Source organism: Salmo salar, chromosome 06 (assembly GCF_965601325.2).
Source record: "Salmo salar chromosome 06, fSalSal1, whole genome shotgun sequence".
Taxonomy (NCBI): domain Eukaryota; kingdom Metazoa; phylum Chordata; class Actinopteri; order Salmoniformes; family Salmonidae; genus Salmo; species Salmo salar.
The window spans coordinates 25,477,464-25,499,411 of NC_138296.1; the positions used below are offsets into that span (position 1 = coordinate 25,477,464).

The 21,948-nt window shown below is 48.9% G+C and overlaps 1 protein-coding gene across 1 annotated transcript in view; it reads left to right on the plus strand.

Moving 5' to 3' along the window:
• The window catches only part of LOC106606705 (voltage-dependent calcium channel gamma-1 subunit), a 173,774-nt gene that overhangs the window by 142,540 nt on the left and 9,286 nt on the right, over positions 1-21,948 (plus strand). Inside the window, exon 2 of the mRNA XM_014203061.3 lies at positions 19,999-20,073. Within this exon, the coding sequence (XP_014058536.2) occupies positions 19,999-20,073 (75 nt within the window). The remainder of the gene's footprint in view (positions 1-19,998; positions 20,074-21,948) is intronic.

Consider the following 21,948-nt stretch of genomic DNA (forward strand, 5'->3'; position numbering starts at 1 on the left):
CAGACCATACCTCTCCATAACTGTCCAGGGAGATAGGAAACAGACCATACCTCTCCATCACTGTCCAGGGAGATAGGAAACAGAACATACCTCTCCATCACTCTGTCCAGGGAAACAGACTATACCTCTCCATCTCTCTGTCCAGGGAAACAGACCATACCTCTCCATCACTGTCCAGGGAAACAGACCATAACTCTCCATCACTCTGTCCAGGGAAACAGACCATACCTCTCCATCACTCTGTCCAGGGAGATAGGAAACAGACCATACCTCTCCATCACTCTGTCCAGGGAGATCGGAAACAGACAATACCTCTCCATCACTGTCCAGGGAGATAGGAAACAGACAATACCTCTCCATCTCTCTGTCCAGAGAGACAGGAAACAGACCATACCTCTCCATCACTGTCCAGGGAGATAGGAAACAGACCATACCTCTCCATTACTCTGTCCAGGGGAATAGGAAACAGACCATACCTCTCATCACTCTGTCCAGGGAAACAGACTATACCTCTCCATCTCTCTGTCCAGGGAAACAGACCATACCTCTCCATCACTGTCCAGGGAGATAGGAAACAGACCATACCTCTCCATCACTGTCCAGGGAGATAGGAAACAGACCATACCTCTCCATCACTCTGTCCAGGGAAACAGACCATACCTCTCCATCACTCTGTCCAGGGAAACAGACCATACCTCTCCATCACTCTGTCCAGGGAGATAGGAAACAGACCATACCTCTCCATCACTCTGTCCAGGGAGATAGGAAACAGACCATACCTCTCCATCACTGTCCAGGGAGATAGGAAACAGACCACACCTCTCCATCACTGTCCAGGGAGATAGGAAACAGACCATACCTCTCCATTACTCTGTCCAGGGGGATAGGAAACAGACCATACCTCTCCATCACTCTGTCCAGGGAGATAGGAAACAGACCATACCTCTCCATCACTGTCAAGGGGGGTAGGAAACATACCATACCTCTCCATCACTGTCCAGGGAGATAGGAAACAGACCATACATCTCCATCACTCTGTTCAGGGAAACAGACCATACCTCTCCATCACTGTCAAGGGGGGTAGGAAACACACCATACCTCTCCATCACTCTATCCAGGGAAACAGACCATAACTCTCCATCAATCTGTCCAGGTAAATAGACCAAACCTCTCCATCACTGTCCAGGGAGATAGGAAACAGGCAATACCTCTCCATCACTCTGTCCAGGGAGATAGGAAACAGACCATACCTCTCCATCACTGTCCAGGGAGATAGGAAACAGACCACACCTCTCCATCACTCTGTCCAGGGAGATAGGAAACAGACCATACCTCTCCATCCCTCTGTCCAGGGAGATAGGAAACAGACCATACCTCTCCATCACTGTCCAGGGAGATAGGAAACAGACCATACCTCTCCATCACTGTCTAAGGAGATAGGAAACAGACCATACCTCTCCATCACTGTCCAGGGAGATAGGAAACAGACCATACCTCTCCATCTCTCTGTCCAGGGGGATAGGAAACAGACCATACCTCTCCATCACTGTCCAGGGAGATAGGAAACAGACCATACCTCTCCATCACTCTGTCCAGGGAAACAGACCATACCTCTCCATCACTGTCCAGGGAAACAGACCATAACTCTCCATCACTCTGTCCAGGGAAACAGACCATACCTCTCCATCACTCTGTCCAGGGAGATAGGAAACAGACCATACCTCTCCATCACTCTGTCCAGGGAGATAGGAAACAGACAATACCTCTCCATCACTGTCCAGGGAGATAGGAAACAGACCATACCTCTCCATCACTCTGTCCATCGAGATAGGAAACAGACCATGCCTCTCCATCACTCTATCCAGGGAGATAGGAAACAGACCATACCTCTCCATCACTCTGTCCAGGGAAACAGACTATACCTCTCCATCTCTCTGTCCAGGGAAACAGACCATACCTCTCCATCACTAACCAGGGAAACAGACCATAACTCTCCATCACTCTGTCCAGGGAAACAGACCATAACTCTCCATCACTCTGTCCAGGGAGATAGGAAACAGACCATACCTATCCATCACTCTGTCCAGGGAGATAGGAAACAGACCATACCTCTCCATCACTCTGTCCAGGGAGATAGGAAACAGACCATACCTCTCCATCACTCTGTCCAGGGAGATAGGAAACAGACCATACCTCTCCATCACTGTCCAGGGAGATAGGAAACAGACCATACCTCTCCATTACTCTGTCCAGGGGGATAGGAGACAGACCATACCTCTCCATCACTCTGTCCAGGGAAACAGACTATACCTCTCCATCTCTCTGTCCAGGGAAACAGACCATACCTCTCCATCACTGTCCAGGGAGATAGGAAACAGACCATACCTCTCCATCACTGTCCAGGGAGATAGGAAACAGACCATACCTCTCCATCACTCTGTCCAGGGAAATAGACTATACCTCTCCATCTCTCTGTCCAGGGAAACAGACCATACCTCTCCATCACTGTCCAGGGAAAAAGACCATAACCCTCCATCACTCTGTCCAGGGAAACAGACCATAACTCTCCATCACTCTGTCCAGGGAGATAGGAAACAGACCATACCTCTCCATCACTCTGTCCAGGGAGATAGGAAACAGACCATACCTCTCCATCACTGTCCAGGGAGATAGGAAACAGACCATACCTCTCCATCACTCTGTCCAGGGAGATAGGAAACAGACCATACCTCTCCATCACTCTGTCCAGGGAGATAGGAAACAGACCATACCTCTCCATCACTGTCCAGGGAGATAGGAAACAGACCATACCTCTCCATCACTGTCCAGGGAGATAGGAAACAGACCATACCTCTCCATTACTCTGTCCAGGGGGATATGAAACAGACCATACCTCTCCATCACTTTGTCCAGGGAGATAGGAAACAGACCATACCTCTCCATCACTGTCAAGGGGGGTAGGAAACAGACCATACCTCTCCATCACTGTCCAGGGAGATAGGAAACAGACCATACCTCTCCATCTCTCTGTCCAGGGAAACAGACCATACCTCTCCATCACTCTGTTCAGGGAAACAGACCATACCTCTCCATCACTGTCAAGGGGGGTAAGAAACACACCATACCTCTCCATCACTCTATCCAGGGAAACAGACCATAACTCTCCATAAATCTGTCCAGGGAAATAGACCAAACCTCTCCATCACTGTCCAGGGAGATAGAAAACAGGCAATACCTCTCCATCACTCTGTCCAGGGAGATAGGAAACAGACCATACCTCTCCATCACGGTCCAGGGAGATAGGAAACAGACCACACCACTCCATCACTCTGTCCAGGGAGATAGGAAACAGACCATACCTCTCCATCACTCTGTCCAGGGAGATAGGAAACAGACCATACCTCTCCATCCCTGTGTCCAGGGAGATAGGAAACAGACCATACCTCTCCATCCCTGTGTCCAGGGAGATAGGAAACAGACCATACCTCTCCATCACTGTCCAGGGAGATAGGAAACAGACCATACCTCTCCATTACTCTGTCCAGGGGGATAGGAAACAGACCATACCTCTCCATCACTGTCCAGGGAGATAGGAAACAGACCATACCTCTCCATTACTCTGTCCAGGGGGATAGGAAACAGACCATACCTCTCCATCACTGTCCAGGGAGATAGGAAACAGACCATACCGCTCCATCACTCTGTCCAGGGAAACAGACTATACCTCTCCATCTCTATGTCCAGGGAAACAGACCATACCTCTCCATCACTGTCCAGGGAAACAGACCATAACTCTCCATCACTCTGTCCAGGGAAACAGACCATACCTCTCCATCACTCTGTCCAGGGCGATAGGAAACAGACCATACCTCTCCATCAATCTGTCCAGGGAGATAGGAAACAGACAATACCTCTCCATCACTGTCCAGGGAGATAGGAAACAGACCATACCTCTCCATCACTCTGTCCAGGGAGATAGGAAACAGACCATGCCTCTCCATCACTCTATCCAGGGAGATAGGAAACAGACCATACCTCTCCATCACTGTCCAGGGAGATAGGAAACAGACCATACCTCTCCATCACTGTCCAGGGAGATAGGAAACAGACCATACCTCTCCATTACTCTGTCCAAGGGGATAGGATACATACCATACCTCTCCATCACTGTCCAGGGAGATAGAAAACAGGCAATACCTCTCCATCACTCTGTCCAGGGAGATAGGAAACAGACCATACCTCTCCATCACGGTCCAGGGAGATAGGAAACAGACCACACCTCTCCATCACTCTGTCCAGGGAGATAGGAAAGAGACCATACCTCTCCATCACTCTGTCCAGGGAGATAGGAAACAGACCATACCTCTCCATCCCTCTGTCCAGGGAGATAGGAAACAGACCATACCTCTCCATCACTGTCCAGGGAGATAGGAAACAGACCATACCTCTCCATCACTGTCTAGGGAGATAGGAAACAGACCATACCTCTCCATCACTGTCCAGGGAGATAGGAAACAGACCATACCTCTCCATTACTCTGTCCAGGGGGATAGGAAACAGACCATACCTCTCCATCACTGTCCAGGGAGATAGGAAACAGACCATACCGCTCCATCACTCTGTCCAGGGAAACAGACTATACCTCTCCATCTCTCTGTCCAGGGAAACAGACCATACCTCTCCATCACTGTCCAGGGAAACAGACCATAACTCTCCATCACTCTGTCCAGGGAAACAGACCATACCTCTCCATCACTCTGTCCAGGGAGATAGGAAACAGACCATACCTCTCCATCACTCTGTCCAGGGAGATAGGAAACAGACAATACCTCTCCATCACTGTCCAGGGAGATAGGAAACAGACCATACCTCTCCATCACTCTGTCCAGGGAGATAGGAAACAGACCATGCCTCTCCATCACTCTATCCAGGGAGATAGGAAACAGACCATACCTATCCATCACTGTCCAGGGAGATAGGAAACAGACCATACCTCTCCATCACTCTGTCCAGGGAGATAGGAAACAGACCATGCCTCTCCATCACTCTATCCAGGGAGATAGGAAACAGACCATACCTCTCCATCACTGTCCAGGGAGATAGGAAACAGACCATACCTCTCCATCACTGTCCAGGGAGATAGGAAACAGACCATACCTCTCCATTACTCTGTCCAAGGGGATAGGATACATACCATACCTCTCCATCACTGTCCAGGGAGATAGAAAACAGGCAATACCTCTCCATCACTCTGTCCAGGGAGATAGGAAACAGACCATACCTCTCCATCACGGTCCAGGGAGATAGGAAACAGACCACACCTCTCCATCACTCTGTCCAGGGAGATAGGAAACAGACCATACCTCTCCATCACTCTGTCCAGGGAGATAGGAAACAGACCATACCTCTCCATCCCTCTGTCCAGGGAGATAGGAAACAGACCATACCTCTCCATCACTGTCCAGGGAGATAGGAAACAGACCATACCTCTCCATCACTGTCTAGGGAGATAGGAAACAGACCATACCTCTCCATCACTGTCCAGGGAGATAGGAAACAGACCATACCTCTCCATTACTCTGTCCAGGGGGATAGGAAACAGACCATACCTCTCCATCACTGTCCAGGGAGATAGGAAACAGACCATACCGCTCCATCACTCTGTCCAGGGAAACAGACTATACCTCTCCATCTCTCTGTCCAGGGAAACAGACCATACCTCTCCATCACTGTCCAGGGAAACAGACCATAACTCTCCATCACTCTGTCCAGGGAAACAGACCATACCTCTCCATCACTCTGTCCAGGGAGATAGGAAACAGACCATACCTCTCCATCACTCTGTCCAGGGAGATAGGAAACAGACAATACCTCTCCATCACTGTCCAGGGAGATAGGAAACAGACCATACCTCTCCATCACTCTGTCCAGGGAGATAGGAAACAGACCATGCCTCTCCATCACTCTATCCAGGGAGATAGGAAACAGACCATACCTATCCATCACTGTCCAGGGAGATAGGAAACAGACCATACCTCTCCATCACTGTCCAGGGAGATAGGAAACAGACCATACCTCTCCATTACTCTGTCCAAGGGGATAGGATACATACCATACCTCTCCATCACTGTCCAGGGAGATAGGAAACAGACCATACCTCTCCATCTCTCTGTCCAGAGAGATAGGAAACAGACCATACCTCTCCATAACTGTCCAGGGAGATAGGAAACAGACCATACCTCTCCATCACTGTCCAGGGAGATAGGAAACAGACCATACCTCTCCATCACTCTGTCCAGGGAAACAGACTATACCTCTCCATCTCTCTGTCCAGGGAAACAGACCATACCTCTCCATCACTGTCCAGGGAAACAGACCATAACTCTCCATCACTCTGTCCAGGGAAACAGACCATACCTCTCCATCACTCTGTCCAGGGAGATAGGAAACAGACCATACCTCTCCATCACTCTGTCCAGGGAGATCGGAAACAGACAATACCTCTCCATCACTGTCCAGGGAGATAGGAAACAGACAATACCTCTCCATCTCTCTGTCCAGAGAGACAGGAAACAGACCATACCTCTCCATCACTGTCCAGGGAGATAGGAAACAGACCATACCTCTCCATCTCTCTGTCCAGGGAAACAGACCATACCTCTCCATCACTCTGTTCAGGGAAACAGACCATACCTCTCCATCACTGTCAAGGGGGGTAGGAAACATACCATACCTCTCCATCACTGTCCAGGGAGATAGGAAACAGACCATACATCTCCATCACTCTGTTCAGGGAAACAGACCATACCTCTCCATCACTGTCAAGGGGGGTAGGAAACACACCATACCTCTCCATCACTCTATCCAGGGAAACAGACCATAACTCTCCATCAATCTGTCCAGGTAAATAGACCAAACCTCTCCATCACTGTCCAGGGAGATAGGAAACAGGCAATACCTCTCCATCACTCTGTCCAGGGAGATAGGAAACAGACCATACCTCTCCATCACTGTCCAGGGAGATAGGAAACAGACCACACCTCTCCATCACTCTGTCCAGGGAGATAGGAAACAGACCATACCTCTCCATCCCTCTGTCCAGGGAGATAGGAAACAGACCATACCTCTCCATCACTGTCCAGGGAGATAGGAAACAGACCATACCTCTCCATCACTGTCTAAGGAGATAGGAAACAGACCATACCTCTCCATCACTGTCCAGGGAGATAGGAAACAGACCATACCTCTCCATCTCTCTGTCCAGGGGGATAGGAAACAGACCATACCTCTCCATCACTGTCCAGGGAGATAGGAAACAGACCATACCTCTCCATCACTCTGTCCAGGGAAACAGACCATACCTCTCCATCACTGTCCAGGGAAACAGACCATAACTCTCCATCACTCTGTCCAGGGAAACAGACCATACCTCTCCATCACTCTGTCCAGGGAGATAGGAAACAGACCATACCTCTCCATCACTCTGTCCAGGGAGATAGGAAACAGACAATACCTCTCCATCACTGTCCAGGGAGATAGGAAACAGACCATACCTCTCCATCACTCTGTCCATCGAGATAGGAAACAGACCATGCCTCTCCATCACTCTATCCAGGGAGATAGGAAACAGACCATACCTCTCCATCACTCTGTCCAGGGAAACAGACTATACCTCTCCATCTCTCTGTCCAGGGAAACAGACCATACCTCTCCATCACTAACCAGGGAAACAGACCATAACTCTCCATCACTCTGTCCAGGGAAACAGACCATAACTCTCCATCACTCTGTCCAGGGAGATAGGAAACAGACCATACCTATCCATCACTCTGTCCAGGGAGATAGGAAACAGACCATATCTCTCCATCACTGTCCAGGGAGATAGGAAACAGACCATACCTCTCCATCACTCTGTCCAGGGAGATAGGAAACAGACCATACCTCTCCATCACTCTGTCCAGGGAGATAGGAAACAGACCATACCTCTCCATCACTGTCCAGGGAGATAGGAAACAGACCATACCTCTCCATTACTCTGTCCAGGGGGATAGGAAACAGACCATACCTCTCCATCACTCTGTCCAGGGAAACAGACTATACCTCTCCATCTCTCTGTCCAGGGAAACAGACCATACCTCTCCATCACTGTCCAGGGAGATAGGAAACAGACCATACCTCTCCATCACTGTCCAGGGAGATAGGAAACAGACAATACCTCTCCATCACTCTGTCCAGGGAAATAGACTATACCTCTCCATCTCTCTGTCCAGGGAAACAGACCATACCTCTCCATCACTGTCCAGGGAAAAAGACCATAACCCTCCATCACTCTGTCCAGGGAAACAGACCATAACTCTCCATCACTCTGTCCAGGGAGATAGGAAACAGACCATACCTCTCCATCACTCTGTCCAGGGAGATAGGAAACAGACCATACCTCTCCATCACTGTCCAGGGAGATAGGAAACAGACCATACCTCTCCATCACTCTGTCCAGGGAGATAGGAAACAGACCATACCTCTCCATCACTCTGTCCAGGGAGATAGGAAACAGACCATACCTCTCCATCACTGTCCAGGGAGATAGGAAACAGACCATACCTCTCCATCACTGTCCAGGGAGATAGGAAACAGACCATACCTCTCCATTACTCTGTCCAGGGGGATATGAAACAGACCATACCTCTCCATCACTTTGTCCAGGGAGATAGGAAACAGACCATACCTCTCCATCACTGTCAAGGGGGGTAGGAAACAGACCATACCTCTCCATCACTGTCCAGGGAGATAGGAAACAGACCATACCTCTCCATCTCTCTGTCCAGGGAAACAGACCATACCTCTCCATCACTCTGTTCAGGGAAACAGACCATACCTCTCCATCACTGTCAAGGGGGGTAAGAAACACACCATACCTCTCCATCACTGTCCAGGGAGATAGGAAACAGACCATACCTCTCCATCTCTCTGTCCAGGGAAACAGACCATAACTCTCCATAAATCTGTCCAGGGAAATAGACCAAACCTCTCCATCACTGTCCAGGGAGATAGAAAACAGGCAATACCTCTCCATCACTCTGTCCAGGGAGATAGGAAACAGACCATACCTCTCCATCACGGTCCAGGGAGATAGGAAACAGACCACACCTCTCCATCACTCTGTCCAGGGAGATAGGAAACAGACCATACCTCTCCATCACTCTGTCCAGGGAGATAGGAAACAGACCATACCTCTCCATCCCTCTGTCCAGGGAGATAGGAAACAGACCATACCTCTCCATCACTGTCCAGGGAGATAGGAAACAGACCATACCTCTCCATCACTGTCCAGGGAGATAGGAAACAGACCATACCTCTCCATTACTCTGTCCAGGGGGATAGGAAACAGACCATACCTCTCCATCACTGTCCAGGGAGATAGGAAACAGACCATACCTCTCCATTACTCTGTCCAGGGGGATAGGAAACAGACCATACCTCTCCATCACTGTCCAGGGAGATAGGAAACAGACCATACCGCTCCATCACTCTGTCCAGGGAAACAGACTATACCTCTCCATCTCTCTGTCCAGGGAAACAGACCATACCTCTCCATCACTGTCCAGGGAAACAGACCATAACTCTCCATCACTCTGTCCAGGGAAACAGACCATACCTCTCCATCACTCTGTCCAGGGCGATAGGAAACAGACCATACCTCTCCATCACTCTGTCCAGGGAGATAGGAAACAGACAATACCTCTCCATCACTGTCCAGGGAGATAGGAAACAGACCATACCTCTCCATCACTCTGTCCAGGGAGATAGGAAACAGACCATGCCTCTCCATCACTCTATCCAGGGAGATAGGAAACAGACCATACCTCTCCATCACTGTCCAGGGAGATAGGAAACAGACCATACCTCTCCATCACTGTCCAGGGAGATAGGAAACAGACCATACCTCTCCATTACTCTGTCCAAGGGGATAGGATACATACCATACCTCTCCATCACTGTCCAGGGAGATAGAAAACAGGCAATACCTCTCCATCACTCTGTCCAGGGAGATAGGAAACAGACCATACCTCTCCATCACGGTCCAGGGAGATAGGAAACAGACCACACCTCTCCATCACTCTGTCCAGGGAGATAGGAAACAGACCATACCTCTCCATCACTCTGTCCAGGGAGATAGGAAACAGACCATACCTCTCCATCCCTCTGTCCAGGGAGATAGGAAACAGACCATACCTCTCCATCACTGTCCAGGGAGATAGGAAACAGACCATACCTCTCCATCACTGTCTAGGGAGATAGGAAACAGACCATACCTCTCCATCACTGTCCAGGGAGATAGGAAACAGACCATACCTCTCCATTACTCTGTCCAGGGGGATAGGAAACAGACCATACCTCTCCATCACTGTCCAGGGAGATAGGAAACAGACCATACCGCTCCATCACTCTGTCCAGGGAAACAGACTATACCTCTCCATCTCTCTGTCCAGGGAAAAAGACCATACCTCTCCATCACTGTCCAGGGAAACAGACCATAACTCTCCATCACTCTGTCCAGGGAAACAGACCATACCTCTCCATCACTCTGTCCAGGGAGATAGGAAACAGACCATACCTCTCCATCACTCTGTCCAGGGAGATAGGAAACAGACAATACCTCTCCATCACTGTCCAGGGAGATAGGAAACAGACCATACCTCTCCATCACTCTGTCCAGGGAGATAGGAAACAGACCATGCCTCTCCATCACTCTATCCAGGGAGATAGGAAACAGACCATACCTCTCCATCACTGTCCAGGGAGATAGGAAACAGACCATACCTCTCCATCACTGTCCAGGGAGATAGGAAACAGACCATACCTCTCCATTACTCTGTCCAAGGGGATAGGATACATACCATACCTCTCCATCACTGTCCAGGGAGATAGGAAACAGACCATACCTCTCCATCTCTCTGTCCAGAGAGATAGGAAACAGACCATACCTCTCCATAACTGTCCAGGGAGATAGGAAACAGACCATACCTCTCCATCACTGTCCAGGGAGATAGGAAACAGACCATACCTCTCCATCACTCTGTCCAGGGAAACAGACTATACCTCTCCATCTCTCTGTCCAGGGAAACAGACCATACCTCTCCATCACTGTCCAGGGAAACAGACCATAACTCTCCATCACTCTGTCCAGGGAAACAGACCATACCTCTCCATCACTCTGTCCAGGGAGATAGGAAACAGACCATACCTCTCCATCACTCTGTCCAGGGAGATCGGAAACAGACAATACCTCTCCATCACTGTCCAGGGAGATAGGAAACAGACAATACCTCTCCATCTCTCTGTCCAGAGAGACAGGAAACAGACCATACCTCTCCATCACTGTCCAGGGAGATAGGAAACAGACCATACCTCTCCATCTCTCTGTCCAGGGAAACAGACCATACCTCTCCATCACTCTGTTCAGGGAAACAGACCATACCTCTCCATCACTGTCAAGGGGGGTAAGAAACACACCATACCTCTCCATCACTCTATCCAGGGAAACAGACCATAACTCTCCATAAATCTGTCCAGGGAAATAGACCAAACCTCTCCATCACTGTCCAGGGAGATAGAAAACAGGCAATACCTCTCCATCACTCTGTCCAGGGAGATAGCAAACAGACCATACCTCTCCATCACTGTCCAGGGAGATAGGAAACAGACCACACCTCTCCATCACTCTGTCCAGGGAGATAGGAAACAGACCATACCTCTCCATCACTCTGTCCAGGGAGATAGGAAACAGACCATACCTCTCCATCCCTCTGTCCAGGGAGATAGGTAACAGACCAAAGCTCTCCATCACTGTCCAGGGAGATAGGAAACAGACCATACCTCTCCATCACTGTCTAGGGAGATAGGAAACAGACCATACCTCTCCATTACTCTGTCCAGGGGGATAGGAAACAGACCATACCTCTCCATCACTGTCCAGGGAGATAGGAAACAGACCATACCGCTCCATCACTCTGTCCAGAGAAACAGACTATACCTCTCCATCTCTCTGTCCAGGGAAACAGACCATACCTCTCCATCACTGTCCAGGGAAACAGACCATAACTCTCCATCACTCTGTCCAGGGAAACAGACCATACCTCTCCATCACTCTGTCCAGGGAGATAGGAAACAGACCATACCTCTCCATCACTCTGTCCAGGGAGATAGGAAACAGACAATACCTCTCCATCACTGTCCAGGGAGATAGGAAACAGACCATACCTCTCCATCACTCTGTCCAGGGAGATAGGAAACAGACCATGCCTCTCCATCACTCTATCCAGGGAGATAGGAAACAGACCATACCTCTCCATCACTGTCCAGGGAGATAGGAAACAGACCATACCTCTCCATCACTGTCCAGGGAGATAGGAAACAGACCATACCTCTCCATTACTCTGTCCAAGGGGATAGGATACATACCATACCTCTCCATCACTGTCCAGGGAGATAGGAAACAGACCATACCTCTCCATCTCTCTGTCCAGAGAGATAGGAAACAGACCATACCTCTCCATAACTGTCCAGGGAGATAGGAAACAGACCATACCTCTCCATCACTGTCCAGGGAGATAGGAAACAGACCATACCTCTCCATCACTCTGTCCAGGGAAACAGACTATACCTCTCCATCTCTCTGTCCAGGGAAACAGACCATACCTCTCCATCACTGTCCAGGGAAACAGACCATAACTCTCCATCACTCTGTCCAGGGAAACAGACCATAACTCTCCATCACTCTGTCCAGGGAGATAGGAAACAGACCATACCTCTCCATCACTCTGTCCAGGGAGATCGGAAACAGACAATACCTCTCCATCACTGTCCAGGGAGATAGGAAACAGACAATACCTCTCCATCTCTCTGTCCAGAGAGACAGGAAACAGACCATACCTCTCCATCACTGTCCAGGGAGATAGGAAACAGACCATACCTCTCCATTACTCTGTCCAGGGGAATAGGAAACAGACTATACCTCTCCATCACTCTGTCCAGGGAAAAAGACTATACCTCTCCATCCCTCTGTCCAGGGAGATAGGTAACAGACCAAAGCTCTCCATCACTGTCCAGGGAGATAGGAAACAGACCATACCTCTCCATCACTGTCTAGGGAGATAGGAAACAGACCATACCTCTCCATTACTCTGTCCAGGGGGATAGGAAACAGACCATACCTCTCCATCACTGTCCAGGGAGATAGGAAACAGACCATACCGCTCCATCACTCTGTCCAGAGAAACAGACTATACCTCTCCATCTCTCTGTCCAGGGAAACAGACCATACCTCTCCATCACTGTCCAGGGAAACAGACCATAACTCTCCATCACTCTGTCCAGGGAAACAGACCATACCTCTCCATCACTCTGTCCAGGGAGATAGGAAACAGACCATACCTCTCCATCACTCTGTCCAGGGAGATAGGAAACAGACAATACCTCTCCATCACTGTCCAGGGAGATAGGAAACAGACCATACCTCTCCATCACTCTGTCCAGGGAGATAGGAAACAGACCATGCCTCTCCATCACTCTATCCAGGGAGATAGGAAACAGACCATACCTCTCCATCACTGTCCAGGGAGATAGGAAACAGACCATACCTCTCCATCACTGTCCAGGGAGATAGGAAACAGACCATACCTCTCCATTACTCTGTCCAAGGGGATAGGATACATACCATACCTCTCCATCACTGTCCAGGGAGATAGGAAACAGACCATACCTCTCCATCTCTCTGTCCAGAGAGATAGGAAACAGACCATACCTCTCCATAACTGTCCAGGGAGATAGGAAACAGACCATACCTCTCCATCACTGTCCAGGGAGATAGGAAACAGACCATACCTCTCCATCACTCTGTCCAGGGAAACAGACTATACCTCTCCATCTCTCTGTCCAGGGAAACAGACCATACCTCTCCATCACTGTCCAGGGAAACAGACCATAACTCTCCATCACTCTGTCCAGGGAAACAGACCATAACTCTCCATCACTCTGTCCAGGGAGATAGGAAACAGACCATACCTCTCCATCACTCTGTCTAGGGAGATCGGAAACAGACAATACCTCTCCATCACTGTCCAGGGAGATAGGAAACAGACAATACCTCTCCATCTCTCTGTCCAGAGAGACAGGAAACAGACCATACCTCTCCATCACTGTCCAGGGAGATAGGAAACAGACCATACCTCTCCATTACTCTGTCCAGGGGAATAGGAAACAGACTATACCTCTCCATCACTCTGTCCAGGGAAACAGACTATACCTCTCCATCTCTCTGTCCAGGGAAACAGACCATACCTCTCCATCACTGTCCAGGGAGATAGGAAACAGACCATACCTCTCCATCACTGTCCAGGGAGATAGGAAACAGACCATACCTCTCCATCACTCTGTCCAGGGAAACAGACTATACCTCTCCATCTCTCTGTCCAGGGAAACAGACCATACCTCTCCATCACTAACCAGGGAAACAGACCATAACTCTCCATCACTCTGTCCAGGGAAACAGACCATAACTCTCCATCACTCTGTCCAGGGAGATAGGAAACAGACCATACCTATCCATCACTCTGTCCAGGGAGATAGGAAACAGACCATACCTCTCCATCACTGTCCAGGGAGATAGGAAACAGACAATACCTCTCCATCACTCTGTCCAGGGAGATAGGAAACAGACCATACCTCTCCATCACTCTGTCCAGGGAGATAGGAAACAGACCATACCTCTCCATCACTGTCCAGGGAGATAGGAAACAGACCATACCTCTCCATCACTGTCCAGGGAGATAGGAAACAGACCATACCTCTCCATTACTCTGTCCAGGGGGATAGGAAACAGACCATATATCTCCATCACTCTGTCCAGGGAGATAGGAAACAGACCATACCTCTCCGTCACTGTCAAGGGGGGTAGGAAACATACCATACCTCTCCATCACTGTCCAGGGAGATAGGAAACAGACCATACATCTCCATCTCTCTGTCCAGGGAAACAGACTATACCTCTCCATCACTCTGTTCAGGGAAACAGACCATACCTCTCCATCACTGTCAAGGGGGGTAGGAAACACACCATACCTCTCCATCACTCTATCCAGGGAAACAGACCATAACTCTCCATCAATCTGTCTAGGGAAATAGACCAAACCTCTCCATCACTGTCCAGGGAGATAGGAAACAGGCAATACCTCTCCATCACTCTGTCCAGGGAGATAGGAAACAGACCATACCTCTCCATCCCTCTGTCCAGGGAGATAGGAAACAGACCATACCTCTCCATCACTGTCCAGGGAGATAGGAAACAGACCATACCTCTCCATCACTGTCCAGGGAGATAGGAAACAGACCATACCTCTCCATCACTGTCTAAGGAGATAGGAAACAGACCATACCTCTCCATCACTCTGTCCAGGGGGATAGGAAACAGACCATACCTCTCCATCACTGTCCGGGGAGATAGGAAACAGACCATACCTCTCCATCACTCTGTCCAGGGAAACAGACTATACCTCTCCATCTCTCTGTCCAGGGAAACAGACCATACCTCTCCATCACTGTCCAGGGAAACAGACCATAACTCTCCATCACTCTGTCCAGGGAAACAGACCATACCTCTCCATCACTCTGTCCAGGGAGATAGGAAACAGACCATACCTCTCCATCACTCTGTCCAGGGAGATAGGAAACAGACAATACCTCTCCATCACTGTCCAGGGAGATAGGAAACAGACCATACCTCTCCATCACTCTGTCCATCGAGATAGGAAACAGACCATGCCTCTCCATCACTCTATCCAGGGAGATAGGAAACAGACCATACCTCTCCATCACTCTGTCCAGGGAGATAGGAAACAGACCATACCTCTCCATCACTGTCAAGGGGGGTAGGAAACAGACCATACCTCTCCATCACTGTCCAGGGAGATAGGAAACAGACCATACATCTCCATCTCTCTGTCCAGGGAAACAGACCATACCTCTCCATCACTCTGTTCAGGGAAACAGACCATACCTCTCCATCACTGTCAAGGGGGGTAGGAAACACACCATACCTCTCCATCACTCTATCCAGGGAAACAGACCATAACTCTCCATCAATCTGTCCAGGGAAATAGACCAAACCTCTCCATCACTGTCCAGGGAGATAGGAAACAGGCAATACCTCTCCATCACTCTGTCCAGGGAGATAGGAAACAGACCATACCTCTCCATCACTGTCCAGGGAGATAGGAAACAGACCACACCTCTCCATCACTCTGTCCAGGGAGATAGGAAACAGACCATACCTCTCCATCCCTCTGTCCAGGGAGATAGGAAACAGACCATACCTCTCCATCACTGTCCAGGGAGATAGGAAACAGACCATACCTCTCCATCACTGTCCAGGGAGATAGGAAACAGACCATACCTCTCCATTACTCTGTCCAGGGGGATAGGAAACAGACCATACCTCTCCATCACTGTCCGGGGAGATAGGAAACAGACCATACCTCTCCATCACTCTGTCCAGGGAAACAGACTATACCTCTCCATCTCTCTGTCCAGGGAAACAGACCATACCTCTCCATCACTGTCCAGGGAAACAGACCATAACTCTCCATCACTCTGTCCAGGGAAACAGACCATACCTCTCCATTACTCTGTCCAGGGGGATAGGAAACAAACCATACCTCTCCATCACTGTCCAGGGAGATAGGAAACAGACCATACCTCTCCATCACTCTGTCCAGGGAAACAGACTATACCTCTCCATCTCTCTGTCCAGGGAAACAGACCATACCTCTCCATCACTGTCCAGGGAAACAGACCATAACTCTCCATCACTCTGTCCAGGGAAACAGACCATACCTCTCCATCACTCTGTCCAGGGAGATAGGAAACAGACCATACCTCTCCATCACTCTGTCCAGGGAGATAGGAAACAGACAATACCTCTCCATCACTGTCCAGGGAGATAGGAAACAGACCATACCTCTCCATCACTCTGTCCATCGAGATAGGAAACAGACCATGCCTCTCCATCACTCTATCCAGGGAGATAGGAAACAGACCATACCTCTCCATCACTCTGTCCAGGGAGATAGGAAACAGACCATACCTCTCCATCACTGTCAAGGGGGGTAGGAAACAGACCATACCTCTCCATCACTGCCCAGGGAGATAGGAAACAGACCATATATCTCCATCTCTCTGTCCAGGGAAACAGACCATACCTCTCCATCACTGTTCAGGGAAACAGACCATACCTCTCCATCACTGTCAAGGGGGGTAGGAAACACACCATACCTCTCCATCACTCTATCCAGGGAAACAGACCATAACTCTCCATCAATCTGTCCAGGGAAATAGACCAAACCTCTCCATCACTGTCCAGGGAGATAGGAAACAGGCAATACCTCTCCATCACTCTGTCCAGGGAGATAGGAAACAGACCATACCTCTCCATCACTGTCCAGGGAGATAGGAAACAGACCACACCTCTCCATCACTCTGTCCAGGGAGATAGGAAACAGACCATACCTCTCCATCCCTCTGTCCAGGGAGATAGGAAACAGACCATACCTCTCCATCACTGTCCAGGGAGATAGGAAACAGACCATACCTCTCCATCACTGTCTAAGGAGATAGGAAACAGACCATACCTCTCCATCACTGTCCAGGGAGATAGGAAACAGACCATACCTCTCCATTACTCTGTCCAGGGGGATAGGAAACAGACCATACCTCTCCATCACTGTCCGGGGAGATAGGAAACAGACCATACCTCTCCATCACTCTGTCCAGGGAAACAGACTATACCTCTCCATCTCTCTGTCCAGGGAAACAGACCATACCTCTCCATCACTGTCCAGGGAAACAGACCATAACTCTCCATCACTCTGTCCAGGGAAACAGACCATACCTCTCCATCACTCTGTCCAGGGAGATAGGAAACAAACCATACCTCTCCATCACTCTGTCCAGGGAGATAGGAAACAGACAATACCTCTCCATCACTGTCCAGGGAGATAGGAAACAGACCATACCTCTCCATCACTCTGTCCAGGGAGATAGGAAATAGACCATGCCTCTCCATCACTCTATCCAGGGAGATAGGAAACAGACCATACCTCTCCATCACTGTCCAGGGAGATAGGAAACAGACCATACCTCTCCATCACTGTCCAGGGAGATAGGAAACAGACCATACCTCTCCATTACTCTGTCCAAGGGGATAGGAAACAGACCATACCTCTCCATCACTGTCCAGGGAGATAGGAAACAGACCATACCTCTCCATCACTGTCCAGGGAGATAGGAAACAGACCATACCTCTCCATTACTCTGTCCAGGGGGATAGGAAACACACCATACCTCTCCATCACTCTATCCAGGGAAACAGACCATAACTCTCCATCAATCTGTCCAGGGAAATAGACCAAACCTCTCCATCACTGTCCAGGGAGATAGGAAACAGGCAATACCTCTCCATCACTCTGTCCAGGGAGATAGGAAACAGACCATACCTCTCCATCACTGTCCAGGGAGATAGGAAACAGACCACACCTCTCCATCACTCTGTCCAGGGAGATAGGAAACAGACCATACCTCTCCATTACTCTGTCCAGGGGGATAGGAAACACACCATACCTCTCCATCACTCTATCCAGGGAAACAGACCATAACTCTCCATCAATCTGTCCAGGGAAATAGACCAAACCTCTCCCTCACTGTCCAGGGAGATAGGAAACAGGCGATACCTCTCCATCACTCTGTCCAGGGAGATAGGAAACAGACCATACCTCTCCATCACTGTCCAGGGAGATAGGAAACAGACCACACCTCTCCATCACTCTGTCCAGGGAGATAGGAAACAGACCATACCTCTCCATCACTCTGTCCAGGGAGATAGGAAACAGACCATACCTCTCCATCACTCTGTCCAGGGAGATAGGAAACAGACAATACCTCTCCATCACTGTCCAGTGAGATAGGAAACAGACCATACCTCTCCATCACTCTATCCAGGGAGATAGGAAACAGACCATACCTCTCCATCACTGTCCAGGGAGATAGGAAACAGACCATACCTCTCCATCACTGTCCAGGGAGATAGGAAACAGACCATACCTCTCCATCACTGTCCAGGGAGATAGGAAACAGACCATACCTCTCCATCACTGTCCAGGGAGATAGGAAACAGACCATACCTCTCCATCACTCTGTCCAGGGAAACAGACTATACCTCTCCATCTCTCTGTCCAGGGAAATAGACCATACCTCTCCATCACTGTCCAGGGAAACAGACCATAACTCTCCATCACTCTGTCCAGGGAAACAGACCATAACTCTCCATCACTCTGTCCAGGGAGATAGGAAACAGACCATACCTCTCCATCACTCTGTCCAGGGAGATAGGAAACAGACCATACCTCTCCATCACTCTGTCCAGGGAGATAGGAAACAGACCATTTGACATAGAAACACCAGATTTTAGGCAAAGTTTTTGAAGTAATGTTTATTAATGATGAAATGATCTCTGGACACAGCATGCTGTACTTGTTGTTATTCTTCCTGACAGATGAAACAATAAAGCCAGGGCTACATTATTTAAATCCAAACAGCCAGCTAGCTAGCTATAAGCCAAAAATATACACTTTTCATCCCAATTCTTCAACTCTGAGAGTCAAGACCACGAGATGTAAGTTATCAACCCCCAGAGGAGTCAAACCCCCAAAAGTATTTCAATAATGAAACAAAAAACACAAAAAATAACAAAATGATTTACAACATTTACAGAGCTCTCTGCCTAGAATACCTCACAGTGCGACGGCAACCACGGAAGTGGTCTTTGAGAAAATAAAATGGCTGCCAGGCTCATTGGTAGTGCTGGAGCATTGGGAGGCAGATACAACCCAGAGCCACCATGCACCTGCACCCACTTCAATAAATGTTTTCATCTCTTTCCCTCCGCAGCCAAGAACTGCTCCTACTTCAAACACTTCACTAAGGAAGAAGAGGCCAAAGGGTTCGAAGCCAAAACTCAGAAAGGTGAGTTCTCTCTCTCTCTCCTTCGTTACAGGCTTCCGGTGAATGAGCCACAGTGCAACACAAGGTTTTGTAAAAAAAAATAAAAAATATACATTCGGTCAGTTTCACCACTGTGAAATTCTCTGTGGCGATTTTAAGCAATTTACAACTTGAGTTTTGAGTTGTAAATTGAGTAATATATGAGTACAATTCCCTCAAATATGGTGCATTTCCTTAAGTATCAGAACTGTAAATCCTTGTTTTCATGCAATGAGGGGCCTATGCTGTAGAGGGGGAGGCATGGTGAATTGGAATGAGATGTATACTATGTGTCTGTGGTACTGCTCATTGGGCTCTCAGCATGACAATAAAACACATTCAGTCAAAACACAGACATGAATGGTACCCTCTGTGATTGGCAAACACTTTCTCTCTCCCTTTCCCTTTCCCTCTCTCTCTCACACACACACACACACACACACACACACACACACACACACACACACACACACACACACACACACACACACACACACACACACACACACACGCCAGACGTGCCTGCTATTAGTTATTATCCCTGCTTTAGGGAAAAAACGAGTTCTTTCTGCATCTCACATTGCTCTTCTCAAAACAGATGCTATTCTAGGAGACTACTGCAGACCCCTTACAGATATACATTGTTGTGTGCAGAGTATGCTATAAGCATGATAACACTCATTAAGACAGACAGGTAGAAAGCCATCAGCAGGATTTACTGGTTGAAGGTGAAGTAACCTTTGAGTTTAATGGAGTTGACTGGTGACGTTTGTACAGGAGCTAGAATCCAGTAATAGTAAAACATGTTTTAACTATGTGTGTCCTTATTGTAATGAACACGATGGGAGACAGAGTGCTGGTTTCAAGCGCAGGGAGCAGCAGGTGTTTATTGTAAAGGACCACAGGAGGAGGCAGGTATCTGGGTCCAGGGGCAGGCAGAAGGTCATACACAGGGGGTCCAAAAAGGCAACAGTACAGGCAGGGAAAAGGCTAGTAACGTTGTCCGGGAGATTAGGCAATATGTTGATAGCAGGAAATCCAATAGGCTAAAGTACAGGTAGGGAATAGGCAAAAGGCGTCGTTTGTGAGGCAGGCAAAAACTATCATACACAGGAGGAGTAAATTACGGGAAAACCAGAGCTCCAAATAGAAGTGTGTCACAAAACAAACAATACCTCACAATGATGGGGTGCAAAGAACTGAACTAAATAGTGTGTGATAATAACATACAGGTGTGTGAACAGGTGATCAGAATTCATGCGATTGGGATCTGGAGAGTGAGCTGCGTTCAGGGGATCTATATGTTTGAGAGTGTGAGCTGGAAAGTGGGCTGGAAAGTGAGCTGCGTTCAGGGGATCTACGTGTTTGAGAGTGTGAGTTGGAAGCAGACGTTACAACGGAGGAAAGGTTGCTTCCGTACCCTCTCATCCCTGCTTGCGTGAATTTAGTTGAAAACGTCACTTTGCCATGTGGACCTATTGGCTGTGCCTATGTCCCAAAATGCCTCTACGGACTCTGGTCAAAAGTAGTGCACTACTGTATATAAGGAATTGGGTGCCATTTGGGACGCATCCATAATAATCCCTAGCAGGTCGGTATCACAGGCAGATGCAGCCCACCCTAACGTCTGAGGTCACACGCATGTAGACACAGATTGTATGTCTCCCTCTGTGTCTCTCCACAGCCAAGCCATGACAAAAGTAGCTACTTGAGTAGAACGATCACGCTTATTTCACGCTCCATGCTCTCCTGCTGCTCAGTCAGGGCGTTACGACTGGAAAGTGAGCCCTGGCTTATCGTAGTCTGTACAATGGGCCTGGAGGATTGGAGGGGGGGTTAGAAAGGAGAGTCGGATGA